General features: G+C 44.1%; 1 protein-coding gene across 1 annotated transcript in view; it reads right to left on the reverse strand.

The window, feature by feature from the left end:
• GRK7 (G protein-coupled receptor kinase 7) overlaps positions 1–24,769 on the reverse strand; it is a 51,181-nt gene that overhangs the window by 12,866 nt on the left and 13,546 nt on the right. The window contains exon 3 of the mRNA XM_073576600.1: positions 3,243–3,517. Within this exon, the coding sequence (XP_073432701.1) occupies positions 3,243–3,517 (275 nt within the window). The remainder of the gene's footprint in view (positions 1–3,242; positions 3,518–24,769) is intronic.

Below are 24,769 nucleotides of genomic sequence, written 5' to 3' on the forward strand. Positions count from 1 at the left end.
GCATGTATTTCTCAGGAATGAGGACTCCATTAATCCTGACCAAAATCTCAACTCCATTTGCTGATATGCAGCCCCAAGCTTGCAAGGAACCTCCACCATGGCTCATTGATGACTGCAGACACTCATTATTACTGTACTGCTCTCCGGCCCTGCTTTCTGTTTTAGCCAAATATTCCTCATTTTTATTCATCAGCCCAATGGCCTCCGTTGCCATTTTTCCTGTTCCCATGTTTTCATGCATAGTTGTGTAGGGTCGGTGGGCCGAGCTGGGGGGGTGGTCCCTCTTCTTACCGCGCAGAGATAAAACAGAGACACGATGGAGGCAGATTCTGGGTGCGACAGGTCCAAGTTTATTTCACTCGCCGTCCGTCTGACGGCCTCAGAGCACACCGCACTTTCTTTACCTCACGGCCCTCCGTTTCCAGGGCCGCTTCTCAAACACCGTACTCTATACTGGGGACGTGTATGCTTACACCGTCCCCTCTTCACTCGTCGACGCTCCTGACAGGTCCGTCACTGTGGCCGCCTTAGGCCCGTAAACCAACAGCGCTTCCACTGATCAGTCGTCGTGTCAAATACGGTGTCTCACACCCAGTGCCTCGTCCCTTCTGCGGTTCTTCCTGTCAGGACCACCCCCCTGACGTTCTCTCTCCTCAGTCCCCCTGGTTTAGATTCTCCTCACAGCGCACAGACTGTCGCAGTCCTCCTGTCACTGGAGCTCCCCCTGGGGACTGGAACCTTCTGGAACCCTCCCTCAGTATTTATAGCTCTCCCGGTCCCCTGTCACTGTAACCCCGCCCCCCATGACCAACGGTTTCCTAAGCCCTAAGCTGTTGTCAAGTCCTTTGCTCACACTCCTCCCTGCCATCTAATGGTCAACCCAAGGTACTGCACGTCCACTACACTTTCCTAGCTGTTTCCCACTGTAATAACTGACACCTACCTACACTGTGCAAACCTTTCCTTCTTCACTCTGACTAGTCCGTCCGTCCGTCAGGTCACCTTCCCTACAGTTGAGTCACTTGTTTTCATGTCAAAGGTGTGATTTTTGGCAGTCCCTCTTCCATGGACTTCTGGACAGACATCTATGAACAGTAGATAAATGTAGCCTGGTCCCATCTTCAGATTTTGAAGAGAAGTAATTCTTATATCTATTTCTTCTGCTGGACTAAGTTTCCTTAGCCCACTACTACATCTACAGTTCTCAATGTTGCTCATTTCTTGGTGTTTCAAAAAATGCTTGAACAGCCCATGTTGAAACTTCATTCTGCTTTGAAACCTTTTTCCTGTGAGACTTAGCTGATGCAATATTGCGTTTTGCTGCTTTGTTCAGTCTAATTATGGTGTATGACCTCTGACATCAACCTGTCTTCCACAACCTCACCTTTGCAGCAGAGTTTGGCTGTTCCTCACCCAGTTTTAAGCCTCACACACAGCTGTTTCTGTTTCAGTTAATGACTATGTTTCAACTTACATACGAAAATAATGGTCATTATTATCTGTTTGGTATAATAGGTTACTAATTCACCTCTATTATAATCCCACAAAATCCCTGACTTTGTGGACGTGTACCGAGAACTGATGCAGTTTTGAAGGCAAATGGAGGTCACATTAAATATTGATTTGATTCAGATTTCTCTTTTGTTAATTCACTTTGCATTTTGTTAATTGATACAAATAAAGTATTAACATTTTTTTTTTATTTTTTAGAGCATTTTTATGTGGTAGCATTTTTCCATGCCTGCCTGAAAGAATTGCATAGTACTGCATGTGGCACATACCGTAGGTCTGCAGATGAAAATCCATCCTGCCTAAACTGGAGTCAGTCTGTCCCCACAGACATGAGATTTTCAGCACCTTTTGTCAGAGTTGGAGAGATCCTCATGCTTACAGCCAGGGTCAGACATGCGCATGAAAACATTGACCAATTTTCATCCAGAAAACTCGGATGTTTTTTATCTATTCTGTCATCTGTGTGTCTGTATTTTACATCCATGTGGCATCAGAATTTACACATCAACTTTTTACACTGTACATAACCAACTACATTTTCTTAGGTTAATAGTGTCAACGTGTCTGTAAAACTCAGATGCAAAATGGATGTTTCTTATGAGTAGGATTATTTTGGTGCACACATAGACTTCTACAGGCGAGTCTCAACCAAGATACAGAAGAGAGTAGTGCATGATCCAATGTTTCTTACAGCGATAGCAATCTGTCACTGTGGTGTCCAATTTTTACTGGAACATCAATTGTTCTCAGGATACATTTGTTTGAACCATCTTTAAATCTGATATCTACAAAAGTGAAATCACACAGTATGATTAGATTCATACATCCAAAATTCACAGTCTGAGAACAGACTGAAATGTACAAACAGGCCTTTGAGGTTGTTGAGTTTGAGTCCGTAAACCCGAGCCCAGTCCATGTATCATGGTCCATTCTTGGACCATGAATGCGGATATGTGAAGCCAGCCTGATAGTCTTTCCTGGTATGATGTATCATTTGGAAGCAATTGTGAAACATGAGATCTCTTGGCGCTCCCTCAAAACACACCTGTTCAGAGCGGCCTATCACATTCACTAATCAAAGTCATTCTCTGTGTAAGTGTGCGTGCGTAGCCCATTCACTATCTCCATCCATCCTTCACTCCTGCAAGATGGCTGGACCTTCATTGTAAATACACCATTGTAAATACACACCTGTATCTCCCTCACCTCATTGTAGATTGTACGCTCTCACGAGCAGGGTCGTCTTATTTCGTCTTATTTTGCTTTAATTATTGTATTGTTTGCGTTGTTACTTATGACTTGTGTTTTGAAACTGTTAAACTGTAAAGCGCTGCGGAATATGTTGGCGCTATATAAATAAAGATTATTATTATTATTATTAGATCTGTTTTTGTGGTGGAAGAATTAGGTAGAGTCTGTAAATGAATGCTCAAATATGGGTGACATCCAAGCACAATGACCACGTCATTATAATGATTGGTGGGAATCATGTATGTGCGTGCTCCATGAATTAATCACTGACTTTACTGAGATTCTTTTTTGAGTATACACAGATTTGGGTGCAATTCTATATGGCACATAAGTGTTAGCTTAACAGTTCTTTAGTTGGCCTTATCAGAATGCATTATCTCCAGATTACAGAACCCTTTGTTGCCCCTGTACAGACCCAAAAGTAATACATCATGCCCTGTGTTATAACTCATATAGTGGTCACGTATTGCGAATCTCACCTGCTTCCCAGCCGATTCTCAGGCTTCTTGGCGAGCAATAGTCTACATATATCCTTTGCTTCATTAGTAAAATTTGCATGGGTGAATACGACATCTTCCTCCAATGTCCTGCGCTTCAGCTCATCCTTACTTTTATCTTTATCCTTTGGATCTCTAAATGGCGTGTGGCCTGCGACCATTTCAAATATAGTGCAGCCCACTGAAAACCAGTCAACTGGATACAGATAACTCTCATCCTTCAGCATCTCAGGCGCCATGTAACCGTTAGTGCCAGCCTGTACAAAACATACACAGAGAAATCACAAGTAAGAATATGTCAGACTACAAAATACACAACTATACGATGACATGCATTATGGTATAAATATATTAAGCAAGCCTCAATTCTAGAACTTCTTTAGCAGAGGTCAAGTTCTCAGTACGTCCTTCTTCATTTAGTACAGAGAGGACAAAAAGCAGAAAAAAAGATATCTTTCACATTAATGAGGACCATGCATTGCTTCATTTTCCACAAAGTAGTGTGATGGTGCTCTCAGCAGTGGGGAATTCTATAAATCAGCTAGTTGTCTGGCAAACTGTTGTAAAAAGAGATGTTATCCAAAATGGACAACCTCTTTAATATCAGATTTCTAAAAACTAAGGTGTGCATTCTTTGAGTTACACCAGTGGTTCTCTATAAAACCAAAAGTCTGAAATTCAAGAAATACTGCCCAAATTGTTAAAAAAAATTTGATTACCCCACAGTCTCCACACTATGCTGAAGATGATGAGAACATCTTAGAGTTGAGGATTCCCCAAGTGCCAACAAACATACTGTTAAGGTATGCTTGTTATTACTTGGGGAATCCTCAACTCTACAAACTCACAATGACTTGCTAGAGCCATGTTACTCACCTGTCCCAGCTCCAGCACCAAGTCTTGTGTCTTATTGCTTTGTTCCCTTTGTGATAGTCCATGTCGGGTTACTGTGTTATCCCTGCCAAATACTATTGATGTAATTACTCAAGGCAGGCGCACGCACCCATATGGCCTGAGCATTTAGAAAGCATAGTTTTTAACTTCCACTCGTTTGTTAGGAGTTTGCTTCTCCTTCTTTTTGAGTCCGTTCCAGCCAGATGTCTAATAATCTCTTCTGCGCCTACTGGCTTTCATTTTTACTATCAGTGCTATTTTTAAGCTAAGACCTCACTTATCATTCAGCCATGAAGATTCCTGATTAGCAACTTCTTACAAATGTTCTTGGCACACTTCATTTTCTGTTATCAAGGTAGCAAATTTCTGTAAGCAAGTTACCAGTTTGCTAATACATTTATTTTATTTATGTGTTTGATAAGTATAAGAATAGGTTCCCATCAGAGAAGTGTCACCTTGATGTGGCTGCTAGCACATAAATTGTCCAATTCATATATGCCTAAGAACCTTCATTTTTGTAAGTACAGTACATTTTATTTAGCAACAATTAATTTCATATCTCAAATATTCAGTATTTCCATATACTTTAATAATAATCTAATAATAATCTTTATTTTTATATAGCGCTAACATATTCCGCAGCGCTTTACATTTTTGCACACATTATGATCGCTGTCCCCGATGGGGCTCACAATCTAAATTCCCTATCAGAATGTCTTTGGACTTTGGCCCTTACAGAGTGCTGTTGTGCTTATATACAGTGCTGCTGTGCTCTCTTTTTGTATATTATGCAGTCATTGAAGCTTGCACCTGTTCACACTATATGGAGGTGCTAGTCAGGTTTTCTGTTTAATTGTAGTTTACTATTGGAGGTTACGACTGCCTCCTTTTCTGACTTTGTACTTCTATCAGCCCGAGGGTGCTTTTAATTTGTGCTGGTTCCTACCTGAACATTTAAAATGTAGGCTTATAACCCACGAGAGGCATGTTTGATAAGTATTAGAGTAGGTACCCATCAGAGAAGTGTCACCTTGCTGTGGTTTATGGGCATACTTGAATTGGCCAATTTATGTGCTAAGAACTTTAATTTTTATAAGTACATTTTACTTAATAATGCATTTCAGATCTCAAATATTCAGTATTTTAAAATACCTTGACCCTTACAGAGTGCCGCTGTGCTTATATACAGTGGGTATGGAAAGTATTCAGGCCCCTTTAAATTTTTCACTCTTTGTTTCATTGCAGCCATTTGGTAAATTCAAGAAAGTTATTTTTTTTTCTCATTAATGTACACTCTGCACCCCATCTTGAATGAAAAAAACACAGAAATGTAGAAACATCTGGCCAAGGTTACAAAACCCAATTGAGCATATCTGGAAAGACCTGAAAATGGCTGTCCACCAACATTCACCATCCAACCTGACGGAACTGGAGAGGATCTGCAAGGAAGAATGTCAGAGAATCCCCAAATCCAGGTGTGAAAAACTGGTTGCATCATTCCCAAGAAGACTCATGGCTGTACTAGCTCAAAAGGCTGCTTCTACTCAATACTGAGCAAAGGGTCTGAATACTTATGACCATGTGATATTTCAGTTTTTCCTTTTTAATAAATTTGCAAGAATTTCTACATTACTATTTTTTTTCAGTCAAGATGGGGTGCAGAGCGAACAGTAATGAGAAAAAATGAACTTTTTTTGAATTTACCAAATGGCTGCAATGAAACAGAGTGAAAAATGTTAAGGGGTCTGAATACTTTCCGCACCCACTGTATAACATGTTTGTCTATAATTTTCTTTCTAATCTCCCGAGACAACTCTTTCCTTCGCTTCCTATGGTCCATGATGAGTGTGATACACACCATGTCATCAAACAGCACAGTGAGTATCTGTAGCCCTCTATACAGGCCACTCACTGATTCCATGATTGTAGACACCTGTGATGCTCATTAGCGGACACACCGTGATTTAACATTATTATCAGGGTACCATCATTTCTGTCCAGGCCTATTTCATGAGTTTTATTTTTTTTTTAAATTCTGTGGAAGCATGGTTGAAAAGCAATGTCTGACTTTCATTTGTTCATTTTCATAGATTCTTTATTTATTATTACTTTTGTCAGATTCAAGTTATTTCTGTCATCATTGTGGGTTTTTCTGTCATTAAAAGAGGGGCACCAACATCTCCACATGCCTTTAGGTGTGCCGCTCCTTCCATCAGCCTGCTATTGGTATACAGGAGCTCAGTGGTTGGCTCCAGAGGAACTCGCACCTGTCTGAAGCTATGTCTAATTCACTGGGTGTCACACCTACCCCCTGTTTGATTATTGAAGAGAAAAAGAAGGGACAACTGTGCAAAAGGTTGTGACTCTTACCCAAAAAGGACCAGTACTGCAGTCTATTAACCCTCCATGTAGTTTGATTATTGTAGTAAGATGTAATGGCTTTTGCTCTTATGTCGCCTCCTCGTTACGAAACATAAGCTGTCAATTTTGGATTCTCCCTTTTTTTGTTAAGTCCTTAACCACTTGCTTTTGTATTTGTACAATTTAACAAAATATGTTGGAATTATATGAATAATGGATCACAAATACTGTAATTCTTGTTGTGCAGTCATTTAGAGCACTGAAACATTCTCATCTTTCACGATTCCACCTATTTTTGAATTTGATTCATGACTGAATTGAATATTAATCTACCAAATTCTATATCTACTACATATACAGTATATGAAAAAATATGCTCTCGAGATGTGACCATTTCTTCCTCCTCTGCAAATATGACTGTATTGATTGCATCGATGCATGTGACATCCATAAGGAATTGTGTTGGCAACTGCAAATTAATCAAGTCTACGTTAGTTGCGACTGAAGGACATGAGTCACCATGCCAGTATGCCAGCTGTGCGCTTCTGTGCATATAGCAGATTGTATTCATTTCTATATGAATTATTTATTGTGTGGATATGAGCATGTGCTATGCGCCGAAATGCTACAGAAATGTACTAGAGCATTGTCAAAAGCATCAATAATAAAATTTAGGTAAAAACCTATCTGCCTAAATAATGTGAACTATATGTTGCAGGACAAATCTTATCCAAGCTCTACCACAGGTTGGCAGGGACTTTCCTTAGGATAGGTATTCAATATCTGATTCTTAGGGGTGCAACACCCGGCATCCCCCCCCCCCCCGCCTATAGCTGTAACCGGTGTGGACTGTGTCAGATGTGCTCAGTTGCGGAATGTAACTACATACCTTTAATTGCATAGTGGTCATGGATGGGTTACTGCACATACGCCCCCTATTGACTCAAATAGAGGGCGGATGTGAAGTACCTGGGTATCACTACTATACAGCTCAAAGAGCTGTACAGCTCCACAACTGTATACATCCATCCTCCGCCAGCACTGAGAGCACCCTCACTGATCAGATGTTGATGACCTACGTTAAGGATAGGTCATCAATATAAAAGTCCTGGACAACCCCCTTAATATATGGATACAACCATCACTCATATTCAAAGACAGCACTCAGGTAGAGGGCCCTTTCTCTCTGGGATATGCCATAAATGCCTGATAGATGAGAGCTCCACCTTTGGGAGAGTTCCACCTCTCATCCTTTCCTACAAGGAGACTTGGGGTCCCCTGGCACAGTCACACACAGTCACAGTCCCCATGGCACTTTGGCTTGGCTATATCTTTCTCTGTTCTAGTGAATAGGATATAAAGCTGACGGAACTAACCTGTTCGATCTGTAGAGCTCTGCTCTTAGAATATCCTCTAAAAAAATATTTTTGTGGGCAAATCTTAGGCACAGCCTCCATAAATTCTTTTGTGTTGTCTTAAAATTTGGGACCAAAATGCTTTGCAGTTGGGAAGTGTATACAAACTCCCCCAACATAAGACTCACAATATACAACATGAATCACTTTACAGTTCGGGATTGTGCAGTGTGGCATGGCATTCATCATAGGGAGAACTGATCTTCATGGACGAGTGCCAGCTAACCAGTTGACCTATAACAATTCAATGAGGGGTGGGAAAGGAGTCACAATTCCTTAAAGCCATTCATGGCTTCTCTATAGGAGCCATGATATGCCAGGCTACCTCTGGAGTTCTGTGTAGTCAGTATGCAGAGCACATTAGGGTGATGATTGCAACTTTTCATTGTACGTGGTTTTCATGCAAAGGAGAAGTTCTATGGCAGTTACAGGCAGGGTGCGGCAGCTGCATTTGGGGCACCGATATGAACCAACTCTGCAGCCATTAAGTGCCTTATAGACTTATTACTACTTGGCATTGGAAAACTTTGCTGCTTCTCCGCACTAAGAGGATTGTATTATTTTTGCCAAGAATAGTAGAGTCAGACCAATTAGCAAACGTTTTGGAGAGAAGAAGAACTAGGCTATTACTGGAAAAGGAACGCTGGGTGATTGAGAACTCCGTTGAAATGAGGGTGAAATCAATTTATATGATTCACAGAAGTCCACACACCCTATAATATCTGAAGGTGACTCACATGTCTTTATAATACAAAAAATTCTGGTTGAATGAATCATAATTAAAAAAAATCCTTAGCTTCCAAGGCATTTAGGTAAGAATTATGGATAGCAGCTTCAGGAACATTCTACTAACTATATCACCCATAGAATAAAGTCTAAATTTCGATTTTTTTTTTGGCAATAAGGGTCTAAGAGGTAAAGTTTCTTATTAAGGAGAGTGGTAAACTGGCCTAGGCAGATTTATAGGCCATGCAATGATCCCCTGGGAAGGAATACATGCAAATAAATTATTCACCGAAAAAGAGAACAGGGTCTCTGGTGCCACCTATTGGAGCTAGCTAACCTAGGAGTTACCAATGACCTTCTGAGGAAACTGGATACATCTCTATATATATAAAAATTAATGTGTGTGTGTATCACCAACCAATCACGAAGCATCTTTCATTTCACCAGAGCTGTTTAAAAGAAGCTGAGCTGTGATTGGTTGCTATGAGCAACAGTTTTCCTTGCAACCAATCACTAAGCATCTTTCATTTCACCAGAGTTGTTTAAAAGAAGCTGAGCTGTGATTGATTGCTATGAGCAACAGTTTCCCACTCCAGAAAACAAGCCAGCAGACACTGACATGGTGAGAGAAATCTAGCATCCCTGGGAACACAAGCTCCCAGCCATTGTCTGCCCCCAGAAAGGAGAGAACATGACAGAAATGAATCCCTCTCCCCCGTGCTCATATACAGCGACTGTGGTGAGATGATGTGGGATATTAGGGGTAGTAGTCCGGTGGCGCTGGCTGACGGGATGATGTGGGATATTATAGTGAATGTGGCTATGCGGCATGGGCGGGGCTCTACACTCAGCTTTATATATATATATATATATATATATATATATATATATATACACACATATATATAGATATAATCATTATAATTTGTTATAATTAACCGTAGTTAGTTACTATGCCCGGGCAACGCCGGGCTCTTCAGCTAGTGACTTATAAAGCCAAATCAGAATATTCGTTAAAATGACCTCCAATTGCAGATCATTTTGTCAGGGTTCTTGCTGCTTTTTGCTCCTTGCAATGTAAGAGACTGGATGTGTAAGAGGCTTTCAAAGGAGAGTTTTGGACATGTTCACAAGTAGTGTTTTTTTTCTGAAAAATTGCGAGTGCAATGCGAGAAACTCGCGCGAGTCTCTCGTATCAATACCCAGCACTGCCACCGGCACTCAGGACCAGAGTGTGAGGGTGCCGGGTAATGATGGGAGAGACTCACGCGAGTTTCTCGCATTGCACTCGCAAGTGTGACCCCGGCCTAAAGATATGTTTCCACGATCAGGAACAGCTGCAGGTTTGACGCTGTGTATTTATGCTGCAGAATCAAATCCGCAGCGTCCAGATGTGATAGCATAGTGGATGGGATTTCTAGAAATCCCACGTCTACTATGTGTCCATAATCGCCTGTGGATCACCTGCGGAGATGGATATGCAGCGTGTCTCTCCAGATCGCAGCTTGTCTATTTATCTAAGTTTTTCTCCATACTCCAGTTTGGTGCTTTCTTTAACCCATTCACCCCCAAGGGTGGTTTGCACGTTCATGACCGGGCCAATTTTTACAATTCTGACCACTGTACCTTTATGAGGTCATAACTCTGGAACGCTTCCATGGATCCCGGTGATTCTGACATTGTTTTCTCGTGACATATTGTACTTCATGCTAGTGGTAAAATTTCATTCAAATAACTTGCGTTTATTTGTGAGAAAAACGGAAATTTGGCGAAAAGTTTGAAAATTTCGCAATTTTACAACTTTGAATTTTTATGCCCTTAAATCACAGAGATACGGCACACAAAAAACTTGATAACTAACATTTCCCACATGTTTACATCAGCACAATTTTGGAACCAAAATTTTTTTTGTAAGGAAGTTATAAGGGTTAAAAGTTGACCAGCGATTTCTCATTTTTACAACACCATTTTATTTTTACGGACCACATCACATTTGAAGCCACTTTGCGGGGTCTATATGATAGAAAATACCCAAAAGTGACACCATTCTAAAAACTGCACCCCTTAAGGTGCTCAAAACCACATTCAATAAGTTTATTAACCCTTTAGGTGCGTCACAGGGATTTTTTTGAATATTTAAAAAAAAAATGAACATCTAACTTTTTTCACAAAAAAAATACTTCAGGTTCAATTTTTTTTATTTTACCAAGGGTAACAGGAGAAATTGGAATGCAAAAGTTATTGTGCAATTTGTCCTGAGTACGCTGATACCTGATATGTGGGGGGGAATGACTGTTTCGGCGCATGGCAGAGCTCAGAATGGAAGGAGCACCGTTTGACTTTTTCAATGCAAAATTGGCTGGAATTCAGATCGGACGCCATGTCACGTTTGGAGAGTCCCTGATGTACCTAAACAGTGGAAACCCCCTACAAGTGACCCCATTTTGGAAACTAGACCCCCCAAGGAACTTATCTAGATATGTGGTGAGAACTTTGAACCCACAAGGGCTTTACAGAAGTTTATAACGTACAGCGGTACAATTAAAAAATCATATTTTTTCCACAAAAATGATCTTTTCACCCCAATTTTTATTTTCCCAAGGGTAACAGGACCCTAAAAGTTATTGTGCAATTTGTCCCGAGTACGCTGATACCCCACATGTGGGGGTAAACCACTATTTGGGCGCATGGCAGAGCTCGGAAGGGAAGCAGCGCCATTTGACGTTTTTGGCTGGAATTGAGATCGGACACCATGTCGCGATTGGAAAACCCCTGATGTACCTAAACAGTGGAAACCCCCCACAAATGACACCATTTTGGAAACTAGACCCCCTAAGGAACTTATCTAGATGTGTGGTGAGAACTTTGAACCCCCAAGGGCTTCACAGAAGTTTATAACATACAGCCGTACAATTAAAAAATCATATTTTTTCCACAAAAATGATCTTTTCACCCTCAATTCTTATTTTTCCAAGGGTAACAGGACCCTAAAAGTTATTGTGCAATTTGTCCTGAGTACGCTGATACCCCACATGTGGGGGTAAACCACTATTTGGGCGCATGGCAGAGCTCGGAAGGGAAGCAGCGCCATTTGACGTTTTTGGCTGGAATTGAGATCGGACACCATGTCGCGATTGGAAAACCCCTGATGTACCTAAACAGTGGAAACCCCCCACAAATGACACCATTTTGTAAACTAGACCCCCAAGGAACTTATCTAGATGTGTGGTGAGCACTTTAAACCCCCCAGTGCTTCACAGAAGTTTATAACGCCCGGGCGTGAAAATAAAAAATTCGTATTTTTTCCACAAACATGATCTTTTAGTCACCATTTTTTTTATTTTCCCAAGGGTACCAGGAGAAATTGGACCCCAAAAGTTGTTGCCCAATTTGTCCTGAGTATGCTGACACCCCATATGTGGGAGAAAACTACTGTATGGGCACACGTCGCGGCTCGGAAGGTTAGTAGTGATGTTTTGGAATGCAGACTTTGATGGAATGGTCTGCGGGTGTCATGTTGCCTTTGGAGAGCCCCTAATGTACCTAAACAGTGGAAACCCCCCACAAATGACCCCATTTTGAAAACTAGACCCCCTAAGGAACTTATCTAGATGTGAGGTGAACACTTTGAACCCCCAAGGGCTTCACAGAAGTTTATAATGCCAGGGCATGAAAATAAAAAAATCGTATTTTTTCCACAAACATGATCAATTAGTCCCCAATTTTTTTATTTTCCCAAGGGTAACAGGAGAAATTGAACCCCAAAAGTTGTTGTCCAATTTGTCCTGAGTATGCTGATACCCCATATGTGGGAGAAAACTACTGTATGGGCACACGTCGGGGCTCGGAAGGGAAGTAGTGACGTTTTGGAATGCAGACTTTGATGGAATGGTCTGCGGGTGTCATGTTGCCTTTGGAGAGCCCCTAATGTACCTAAACAGTGGAAACCCCCCCACAAATGACCCCATTTTGAAAACTAGACCCCCTAAGGAACTTAGCTAGATGTGAGGTGAGCACTTTGAACCCCCAAGGGATTCACAGAAGTTTATAATGCCAGGGCATGAAAATAAAAAATTCGTATTTTTTCCACAAACATGATCAATTAGTCCCCAATTTTTTTATTTAACCAAGGGTAACAGGAGAAATTGAACCCCAAAAGTTGTTGTCCAATTTGTCATGAGTACGCTGACGTGCCATATGTGGGAGAAAACTACTGTATGGACACACGTCGGGGCTCGGAAGGGAAGTAGTGACGTTTTGGAATGTAGACTTTGATGGAATGGTCTGCGGGTGTCATGTGCGTTTGGAGAGCTCCTGATGTACCTAAACTATTGAAACTCCCCACAAGTGACCCTATTTTGGACACTAGACCCACCCACGGAACTTATCTAGATGTGTGATGAGCACTTTGAACCCCCAAGTGCTTCACAGAAGTTTATAACGCTCGGACGTGAAAATAAAAAAAATATTTTTTTCCACAAAAATGATATTTTTGCCCCCAATTTTTTATTTTCCTAAGGGTAACAGGAGAAATTCGACCCCAAAAATTGTTTTGCAATTTGTCCTGAGTAGGCTGATACCCTACATGTGGGGGTAAAACACTGTTTGGGCGCATGGCAGAGCTTGGAAGGGAAGGAGCACCATTTGATTTTTTCAACTCAGAATTGGCTGGAATTGAGATCAGACGCCATGTTGCATTTGGAGAGCCCCTGATGTGCCCAAACAGTGGAAAGCCCCAATTCTAACTCCAACCTCCAACCCGAATCCCAACACACCCCTAACCCTAATCTCAGCCCTAACCCTAACCCTAACCCTAGCCCTAGCCCTAACCCTAGCCCTGGACCTAACCCTAGCCCTAACCCTAATGCAAAAATGGAAATAAATACATTTTTTTAATTTTATTATTTTTCCCTAACTAAGGGGGTGATAACGGGGGGTTTGATTTACTATTTATGGCGGTTTTTATGTTTGGCAGCTGTCGCACGCTAAAAGACGCTTTTTATTGTAAAAATAGTTTTTGCATCACCACATATTGAGAGCTATAATTTTTCCGTATTTTGACCCACCGAGTCATGTGAGGTCTTATTTTTTGCGGGACGAGTTGACATTTTTATTGGTACCATTTTCGGGCACGTGACATTTTTTGATCGCTTTTTATTCCGATTTTTGGGACGCAGAATGAACAAAAACCAGCGTTTCATGAATTTCTTTTGGGGGGGTGCATTTACACCATTGCGCGTGTGGTAAAATTGATAAGGCAGTTTTATTCTTCGGGTCAGTACGGTTACAGCGATACCTCAATTAGGTCGTTTTTTTATGTTTTGTCGGTTTTTTGGAATGAAAACTATTTAATATAAAAAATAATTATTTTTGCATCGCTTTATTCTGCGAGCTATAACTTTTTTATTTTTTTGCTGATGATGCTGTATGGTGGCTCGTTTTTTGCGGGACAAGATGACATTTTCAACGGTACCATGGATATTTATATGCGTCTTTTTGATCGTGCGTTATTGCACTTTATGTTCGGCAGTATGATAATAAATCATCATTTTTTGCTTCGTTTTTTTATTTTTATTTTTTAAGGGGTTCGCTAAAGGGGTTAACTAATGGGACAGGTTTATAGGGCGGGTCGTTACGGACGCGGCGATACCTAATATGTGTACTTTTATTGTTTGTTTTTTTTTATTTCCAAAAAATGGATTTATTGGGGGAATATTTTTCTTTTTTTCTAATTTATTTGGCGATTTTTTTTTAATTATTTTAACACTTTTTTTTATTTTTTTTTTTAACTTTATTACATAGTCCCAGGTGGGACATCACTGTCCTGTGACGGATCGCTGATCTGTCACATCACAGATCACTGTGACAGATCAGCGATCTGTCACAGGCACTACTGCAGACTTCCTCATGCCTGCGCTTTGCAGGCACTGAGGAAGCCAGCTTCCTGCAGGCCCCCGAAGGCCCCCGTCGCCATCTTGGATTCGGGGGCCTGCAGGAAAGAAGCCCCCCGCAGCAGCGCTGCACATTGCGCTGCCGTGGGGGGCTCAGGGAAGCAAGGAGCTGCTGATGCTTCCCTTTAACTCCCAGTACACCGCGATCATGTTTGATCGCGGTGTGCAAGGGGTTAACGTGTCGGGGGCGGTTGTGCCGGGTGTCAGCTGTGATAATCAGCTGACACCCGGCCGCGATCAGCGGCGCTCACCACATGGGCGCCGCTGATCGCGGTAGACGTACTATCCCGTCCATGGGCATAGGGGCCCGGGTCCCATGGACGGGATAGTACGTCGGATGTCAGGAAGGGGTTAAAGGGAAGATGACACCAGTTTTCTTGCAGTTTTTTTTTTGTGTGAAATTAAGCTTAAAATAGTACTTAAAATGTATTAATGCAATGTTTGAACTGTTTGCAAACATTTCCATATGAAAATTTATTTTTATTTTTTTTTTTTTACAAATATGTATATTTACCACTAGGGGGAGCATTTTCCGTTTTAGACCTCAAGCAGCTATAGTAAGAATTACCAGCTTTGCTGTTAGCTGGAAAATTGGGGCAGTAACTGCTGACATCACCATTTCCCTCCCCTTTTGGGTGTTCTAGTATCCCTGGGGCAGAATGAAGAGTAGCATCACAGGGCAGCACCATTTTGTGTGTGACTGCCCTGTAATCTGCAGTTACTGTCTCTCTATCTCCCATCAGTCTTCATACAGTATGTCTCTCACCCCTTCCACAATGCGGCCATTCACTGCAGACCTGCAGCTTCTTGTTATCTTACTGAGGGATGAATCACAGCTCCTGCTCCAATAATGCTGATGGTACACTGTTCCTCCTTGATGTCTTTGCAGTCTCTGATACTCTGCCCTCCCTTTTCTCCTGCATTTTATTCCTGTCAATCTAGGATCTGGTCAGCTGGAAGCAGTACTGGTTATGTTAGCAAATCCTAATGACAGGAGACAAGAGAGCCCAGGGCTCCATGAAAATGGCAGCAGAATACTCCCACTACTGCGAATTGTGCAGCAGTGACATCTCCATTATAATAGATAGGGTCCGCGTCCGTCTTATCTCCTATGACCACGGGGTGCCGTATTATGACACCGAAAGTGTCGTGCTGCTACTGTGAAAGAAGATGTCAGCCCCCAGTGCCTTCTTTAAACTCCTATAACACACAAAATATGTCTCAAATGCAATCAAAGCTCGTTATAACAGCATGTTATGTTACACTACATTGATTTATTAATCCACTACAAACTCAGTACCTTCCATTTAAGGCCGGAGTCACACTGCCGTATAACACGGCCGAGTGCTATGTAATAAAACATTGCATAGTACTCGGCCAAGTGTTATTCTATGGGGCAGATTACATCTGTGATTATTTTCTCATGACGATTTGGCATGAGAAAACAATGGCAGCATGCTGCGAGTGCATCAGAGAATCGGATGACACCTACATAAGTCTATGGGTGTGTGTGAAACATCGGACTGCACTCGGATGTGATCCAAGTGCAGTGCGATTACCGCTAATGCTGGCAAAGGAGGAGATGGAGAAACTACTTTTTCTGTCTCCACCACAGCTGTGCTGTGATTGTCTCATGGGAGAGGTCAGAGCCCGGAGCACTGACAGTCGGATCACGCTCGCAGCAGAGCTGGAGACGTGTGTCATTAGCATATCACGTCCAATGTTCTCGCATTCGATACCATGAGCTAATGCGACTCCAGCCTAAAGCATTTTTGCTCCTGAAAGCCTGTGTCAGACATGTCTCAGTAGCCAAACATTCTCCCAAATTGTACTGACAAGATGTAAGAACCCCGAAACAGCTGTCTGCAATTAGAGGTCTTTTCTTTTTGGAGAAAATTCTGGTTTAGCTTTATACTGTAAGTCATGTGACAAAGCTCTCTATATGGCTGGCTGATATTGACAGCTATCTCCTATAGATGGCACCAGAGAGCCTGTTCTTTTCCTCTATGACTGTCTGATTTCAATGCCATAAAAACAGCAGACTATACGACAAGTCAAAACAAAATATACTAATGGATCGCCCTCCCAGGGCAGCGGGGTACTCGGAACCGGGCCCGTTGGTTTCAATGGGAGATGTCACGGTAGCTGTGACCCGGTCCGTGGCCCTGGGCGTCCATTGTAAAAGGGGAATGTTGAGCTTGTGGATGATGATTAAAGTTTATGAGTGGATGATTCGTGTCGCTACCTGTGGTGTTCGGCAATGAAGATATTAAGCCAACGCTGCAGTCAGATCCTCTGGGACAGATGGTGTGGTGCAGCAATGATGTGGTGGCCCTCAACAGGTAGGGCAGTAGTCCCAGGGCAGTGTAGATGAAGAGAGAGCAAGGGGACGTAGATGGTGCAGTGTTAGGCACAGCGATGTAGCAGTGCTGAGTGTGTTGGTGCAGGAATAAGCGGAGGACACCAGGGCATGTAGTTCCAAAGCTTTACTCACAGTCTGTTGTGCATACAGGTGCCCGCATCTCTGTACCGTGTCCTCCAGGTCAGGGGCTCAGCCAACCTCCAGGCAAGATGAAGTCCTCCGTTCCAACACTCCGCCAACATATGTGCCTTTTCTGAACGTCTCCCTTCTAGCGCCTATTTGAAGTACTCACAGTACTGAGTTACACTGGAGTTCCTCCTTTCAGATGTTCCTATGAACTCTACTTGTACGGCAGACAGCTGTAGCCTGCTTCGGGGACTCCTTGCTACCAAGTCCCGGCTCACTATCGTTGCTGTTGTGCCCCCAAGTCTTGTGTGGGAATAAAGTGGTGACAACTTCTATTCCTCGAGTGTCTGCTGCAGGACCATTAGTATCTATACAACCTCGGGGACCGGACCCCGGCCTTGCGCTGAGAACTTGAGGAAGGGCTCTGCTCTAACCCTAATCCTTAGTTCTCTTCTTCTCCTTACGTTCCGTACAAAACTATCTTTCTTATGGAGAATCAGGCTTTCTAAATATCTCTTTCCTGTGCCAGCAGACCCAGGTCACTGAGGTCTGCTGCAGCACTTCCTTCAATCCATCCCACTCAGGGGATCTCCTCTCACAGACTGACCTAGTCCTAATAATCTCCCGCTCTCTTGTGCAGACTAAGCTCCACCCACCTTCCAGCACTCTTCGTGTTCCAAGCAGGGAGCCATCAAAGGTGCTTTGCTACACTACTATGTTGTGTGGGATGCAGGTGTTGGAGTATGGTCAGGTGTCTCCACCTTACCTGAATGGTGGGGTACCACACCTCAGGAGGAGGTGCAGTACTTCTGTGGCGACTGAACCCTCATGGGCGCCACATTAACTCCAAACACTAAAAGAGGCAAATGAGAATACTGACAGTTACATGAAAGCCATTTACCACCACTGCTATTGGAGTGATTCAGATCCTGCAATAGGTAAATGTGGCGCCCCTGAGGCTTCAGTCGCCACAGAGGTAATGCACCTTCTCCTAAGGTGTGGTGCCCCACCATCCAGGTAGGGTGGGAACTCCCTTTTGCATTCCAACACCTGCACCCCACACACAGGATAGTTCAGCAGGGACCCATCCATGTTTTATGCTGGAAAGGTCATAGGGTGCCTTTTGTGGTCCCTGGCTTCGTAACACGGGAGGTGCTGGGGAGGCGGGTGGAGTTAGATATAAAAGAGAGGGAAGGTGTAGGATTTCAGTGCAGTCTGGGGTGAGTCCCAGAGAAAGGAAGTCACTCAGACAGGAGTGGGGGATCCCTGGAAGAGGGATGGAGGAAGGAGTGCTGCAGCTGCCTCAGTGACCTGAGCCAGCTGGCACGGGAAAGGAACAGAAGGAAGGAGACGTAGACTGGAGACTACAGATTCCATAAGAGAGGTAGAACAGATCGGAATGAAGGAGAATAGAAGGACGGTGGGAAGCAGGTTGAGAAAGAGAGAGAACCCTTCCAGTCCAGAGCGCAAAGGCCGGGGCCCGGTCCCCGAGGTTGATTGGATCTTTATGTCCGGCAATAGACACCGGAGGAGTAGTGAGCCACTAACGCCTTACTCCCATCATAGACTTGGGACACAACAGCAACTGGATAGTGAGCCGGGACGCAGAGAGGAGTCCCCGAAGCAGGCTACAGCTGTCTGTCATACAAGTAGACAAGTAGAGACTAGGAACACCTAGAGAGAGGCATTCCAGGGTAACTAAGTACTGGAGTGCTTCGCACCTAAAGGCGCGTTGGAGGAGTCGTTCAGTAAGGTACATATTGGCGGAGTGAGGAGGGGAGAATCCTATCCTGCCTGGAGGTTGGCTGGGGCCCTGACCTGAAGAGCACAGTGCGGAGGCAGGCATTTGTGTGAACTGCAAACAGTGAGTAAAGCTTTGGAACCGCATACTCTGGTGTCCTCCAGTTATTCCAGCACTGCTACACCTAGGTACCAGCCTCTATACCATTCTGCGCCTCTCCTCATCCATTGCACCTACACTGCCCTGGGACTACAGCTCCATCTGTGGGGAGCTACACCATCTTTGCTGCACCACACCATCAGTCCCAGTGGATCTGCATGCAGCGTTGGCTCAACATCTCACTTGCCAAACACCACGGGTGGCGTCACGAACTATCCAAATAAACTATTACACCATTAACATCACCGCCATTTATATTGGGTGCCCAGGCCCACGGACCGGGTCACCGCTGCTGTGACACACATTCCCCCTGACACCGGCCCGGTACCGAGTACCCCACTGCCCTGGGTGTGAGGGGCGACCCAATTTTGGCGTCACAAACAGAATAACGAGACCAGATGCCATCGGGTTCTGTGTGCCTTGGATTTACAACTTTTGAAAATGTGCAAAAGACCAAATTTAATAGACTGTGACATGAATCTCAAAAAAGGCCGCTGGCGCGGAGACGAAGGGCGTGAAGAGATGAGAGGTCCTAAGAAAAGACCGCGAAGAGTATTGGGCCTTCCTTGCCTGAATTACTATGTGACAGATACATGGCCCACCCCCCCGAGGGGTACGCATCCTGGCTTGGTATGGAGGCGCTGGAAGACGCCGCCCCCGGAAGGAGGGGCAGAAGAAGCCAGTGGAGGGAAATGGACCAAGGCAGGAAGAACGCCAGAACACCATTTTGGAGAGTGAGGGAAGGAGGCCTGCGGAGCGCGGGGAAACGGATCTCCCTGGCGCCATGGCTGACGGCTCCAACCCGAACTCCGGAATGAATCACCAGCAACTAGAAGCTGAAATAGCTGAATTGACAGCCAGTCTGCAGCTGAGGAAGGAAGCCTTGGAGAAACTGAGATGGCAGCACGCCCCGGCGGGGCCTACACCAGCGGTACCCCCTCCATCGGTACCTGCCGCTACCACACCGGACTGTCCCCGGGCAGCGCTGATCTACATCTCTACCCTGACTGTGCGGCTGAGTACCGCTTGCCTGAAGGAGTTACCGGAGGACCCAGGAGTGGAAGCGGAGCTCCCGCCCGGACCTGACGCGGCTGCGCAGGTCCCCGCAGAGACCCCTGCGGATCCGGAGCCACCATCCGCTCCATCACCACCTGCACCGGAGCAGAGGCTGCACCACCAGGAGGCCCCAGGTATGTCGGATGTTCCTCCACCTGGGAAGGCCCTGGGGTGTACCGCAGTTGCAGCGGCTGGCCAGGTCGTCCTGGATCTGGTCTGGGACCGGGAAGCCAATCCCCGGGGGGAGACACCGGAACCCCCAACGGTGGTACCGCAGGCCCCAGCAGGCAAAAGCAGGTCCCAGGAGGAGGGAGAAAATGAGGCCCATTGCCGAACTCTCATCAAGCAGCTGGCAGCTGAGCACCGGGAGAGAGAGCAGCGGAGACTGGCTGTACTGGGCCCGGATCTGAAGAGAAAAGAGAGGACCCGTGCTGGACATTACGGTTCCCAGGATGCCGCAGGATGGGGGCAGGTCCTCAATGTTAATCAGGAATGGGGGTTCGGATTCATTGCAGACCCCAAGAGGATGAGTGACTTATTCTTTAACCGGAGGGACGTCGAATCTCACTTGCACAAAGGACACCCTGATAGAAATCTGCAGCCTGGAAAGTATGTGACCTTCACCCGGCATGAAGGACTACGGGGATGGTACGCCCTGAATTTACGACGTATCCCTACAGAGTTCATTGAGAGGTACCTGCCATCGAAACCAGTCAACGCTCCTCCACCTACGGTCAACACCCAAGATACCCAGGTACCTGCTACCAGGATTTCAGCTACGCCAAAGTCGACTCAAACCCGGCAGCCTAAGAAGATCCCTGGCTTAACACCGTGGGAAGAGGAGTACTTGAGGATTGCCAATGACTACTTTCAATCTGGTAGCCGCTAAAAAATTTACAGTAACTCTCGCTACCCAGGAGGGTTTGTTTGCACCAGTTATGCCTTTTTCTGATTTTTTTGCTATCATGTTTTGTTTTTCTGGTAGCACTTTTGTTGCCTAGATTTTGCAATGGCAGCGTTTTCACAATTTGAACTAGCGATCATCAACTTGGAATGATCCAAAAACTTTTATTGTAAATAGTTGCACCTCTTTAGGTGCCCTTTCTTGGTTTTACATATAGGACCCTTTTGTGAAGATAATGGTCACACAAAGACACTTTGCGAAGATGATGTTTTTGAATGGACACCTTTCGAAGAATGATGTCTACCTCAAGGGACACTGCAAGAAATCCCGGCTGGGAGCAGTGTTCAGCACTTTGCAAGAATCTTTGAATGTTTTATGATGTGTCTTATGAAAAGTAAATGTCTTTTATAGCATGTTTGACACAGAAAATTAGAAAAGTTTTGAGATAGAATGTGAGAATTGAATAAAGAATGAAGAATTGAAAGTGACAGGTGGCAGGCCAAGTACAGATGGTCAGTGTCTTGCGTCCAGTAGAAAGAGAGAGAAAGAATAATTGCACTTTGAACCAGGGCTGTGGAGTCGGAGTCGGAGTCGTGGAGTCGGAGTCGGTGCTCATTTTGGTGGAGTCGGAGTTGGAGTCGGTATAAAATGGACCGACTCCGACTCCTAAAATATATAATAAATTGGGTACAGTAATTCAATGCAGGATGTGCTGAATATTTTTTCATAGGAGTTTGGGAAAGTTATGAAATGTCGTATAAATGGCTGTTATATTCCTGATCTAAGGCTACATTCACACACAGCGTTTTTCCTGTGTTTTTTGAGGATACGTTTTTCAGCTGCAAAAGCTGATCATCTTTTTAAAAAACTGCATCACCTGAAAGGTTTTTGAGCTCATAGATAATGTTTTCAATAGCAAAAGCAGATTAGAAATCTCCTCTATCTATCCATTTATCCATATCTGTCTATCCATATCGTATCTGTACCAAAAAGAATGAAAACCGGGTAGTACACCAATATATATTCTGTTCTATCTAAATATCTTGATTATTGGATCATAAAAATGATTAAATGTCTGAGGTTCACATTGTACTACAATACATTTTTCACTTAAATATAAGCAATATGTGTGGGAGTCGGAGTCGGAGTCGTGGAGTCGGAGTCGGAGTTGGAGTCGGAGTACAGGTTTGGCTTACCGACTCCACAGCCCTGCTTTGAACTAGGAATTGCACTTAAAGAAATTTTTGATACTAAGATAGGAAGTTAGCCTGTTAGTAACGTTTAACAAATGTGCCTCCTACATTAGGAAGATTAGATACAGTTGTGGCCAAAAGTATTGACACCCCTGCAATTCTGTCAGATAATACTCAGTTTCTTTCTGAAAATGATTGCAAACACAAATTCTTTGGTATTATTATCTTCATTTAATTTGTTTTAAATGAAAAAACACAAAAAGAATTGTCCTAAAGCCAAATTGGATATAATTCCACACCAAACATAAAAAAGAGGGTGGACAAAAGTATTGGCACTGTTCAGAAAATCATGTGATGCTTCTCTAATTTGTGTAATTAACAGCACCTGTAACTTACCTGTGGCAGCTAACAGATGTTGGCAATAACTAAATCACACTTGCAGCCTGTTGACATGGATTAAAGTTGACTCAACCTTTGTCCTCTGGTGAGTCCCAGAGAAAGGAAGTCACCCAGGCAGGAGTGGGGGATCCCTGGCAGAGGGATGGAGGAAGGAGTGCTGCAGCTGCCTCAGTGACCTGAGCCAGCTGGCACGGGAAAGGAACAGAAGGAAGGAGACGTAGACTGGAGACTACAGATTCCATAAGAGAGATAGAACAGATAAGAACGAAGGAGAATAGAAGGACGGTGGGAAGCAGGTTGAGAAAGATAGAGAACCCTTCCAGTCCAGAGCGCAAAGGCCGGGGCCCGGTCCCCGAGGTTGATTGGATCTTTATGTCCGGCAACAGACACCGGAGGAGTAGTGAGCCACTAACACCTTACTCCCATCATAGACTTGGGACACAACAGCAACTGGATAGTGAGCGGGGACGCAGAGAGGAGTCCCCGAAGCAGGCTACAGCTGTCTGTCATACAAGTAGAGACTCGGAACACTTAGAGAGAGGCATTCCAGGGTAACTAAGTACTGGAATGCTTCGCACCTAAAGGCGCATTGGAGGAGTCGTTCAGTAAGGTACATATTGGCGGAGTGTGGAGGGAGAATCCTATCCTGCCTGGAGGTTGGCTGGGGCCCTGACTTGAAGAACACAGTGCGGAGGCAGGCAGTGGTGTGAACTGCAAACAGTGAGTAAAGCTTTGGAACCGCATACTCTGGTGTCCTCCCGTTATTCCAGCACCGCTACACCTGGGTACCAGCCTCTATACCATTCTGCGCCTCTCCTCATCCATTGCACCTACACTGCCCTGGGACTACAGCTCCACCTGTGGGGAGCTACACCATCTTTGCTGCACCACACCATCAGTCCCAGTGGATCTGCATGCAGCGTTGGCTCAACATCTCACTTGCCAAACACCATGGGTGGCGTCACGAACTATCCAAATAAACTATTACACCATTAACATCACCGCCATTGATATTGGGCGCCCAGGGCCACAGACTGGGTCACCGCTGCTGTGACACACATTCCCCCTGACACCGGCCCGGTACCAAGTACTCCACTGCCCTGGGTGTGAGGGGCGACCCATAAATATGAATTATGAAGATTATCAATGAATTGTAACATACACCATAGAAAGAGATATAAAAATGCTATTAAAGGGAATCTGTCACCCCTTTTTTGAGATATCATATAATGATATCATTCAATTGTGTGTCACACAAGGATTCTCTTAGTACTTTTGCTTCCCCCTGACCCTGCTCTGGGCGTGGCTTATTCACCTGCTCCCCCCCCTCCCTGTCTTGCTCTATGCATTTCTTCTTGTCTAGAGCAAGACAGGGAGGGGGGGAGCAGTTGAATAAGCCCCGCCCAGCGGACCGGACAGCGGCAGTTTACATACATCTGAACCGATATAAACAAGGTATTTATGCATGAAAGGTGCGGGGTCAGGGGGAAGCAAAAGTACTAAGAGAATCCTTATGTGACACACAATTGAATGATATCATTATATGATATCTCAAAAAAGGGGTGACAGATTCCCTTTAATATCTTACACAAACAGGGAACTAAGCTGTCGATGTGCCTGCAGAAGAAGTAACTAGATGGCTAATATAGTCCTGTGATTACAGCAGCCTCTGCACTGCTGCCAGCAGTTTAGATGCTTGAAATCATGTGACAGGTTATACCCTTTCAGTAGAATAGGGGATAACTTATTGGTTGATAGAGGGCTGACTGTTGAGACCTCAAATGTTCCTAAGAACAAGGGTCCACAGTGATGAGATTGGGGCTCCTCAGAAAAGAATAACAGAGCACATGCTTAACTCCTGCTCCATTCATTGTCTACGGAACTGCTGGAAAAAGTCGAGTACAGCGGTAGGCATTTTCCTATGAATAGGGGGAAATTTGCAATCCTGGTAATAAGCCTTTAAGTTATAGATATATATTTCTTCTAGTTGCCTTGAATCCTCAAAAAAAAGACATTTTAGTAATGCTTACAAAGTGAGTCAACACCCAAGTGCATCCATTTAGGTACTATTGTATATCTGTGACATTTGGTCTGTTTAAAAAGAACCTGTCACACTGTATATGCATCTGATCCGTGGACAGGACGGTATAGAGGAGAGACGATGAGCAGAATGATGCATAGGCTTGCTGTGGGAAAAGATTCAGCATACTTTGTATTTTATT

Source organism: Dendrobates tinctorius, unplaced genomic scaffold (assembly GCF_039654945.1).
Source record: "Dendrobates tinctorius isolate UK_male_01 unplaced genomic scaffold, ASM3965494v1 ptg000049l, whole genome shotgun sequence".
In the NCBI taxonomy this organism is placed as follows: domain Eukaryota; kingdom Metazoa; phylum Chordata; class Amphibia; order Anura; family Dendrobatidae; genus Dendrobates; species Dendrobates tinctorius.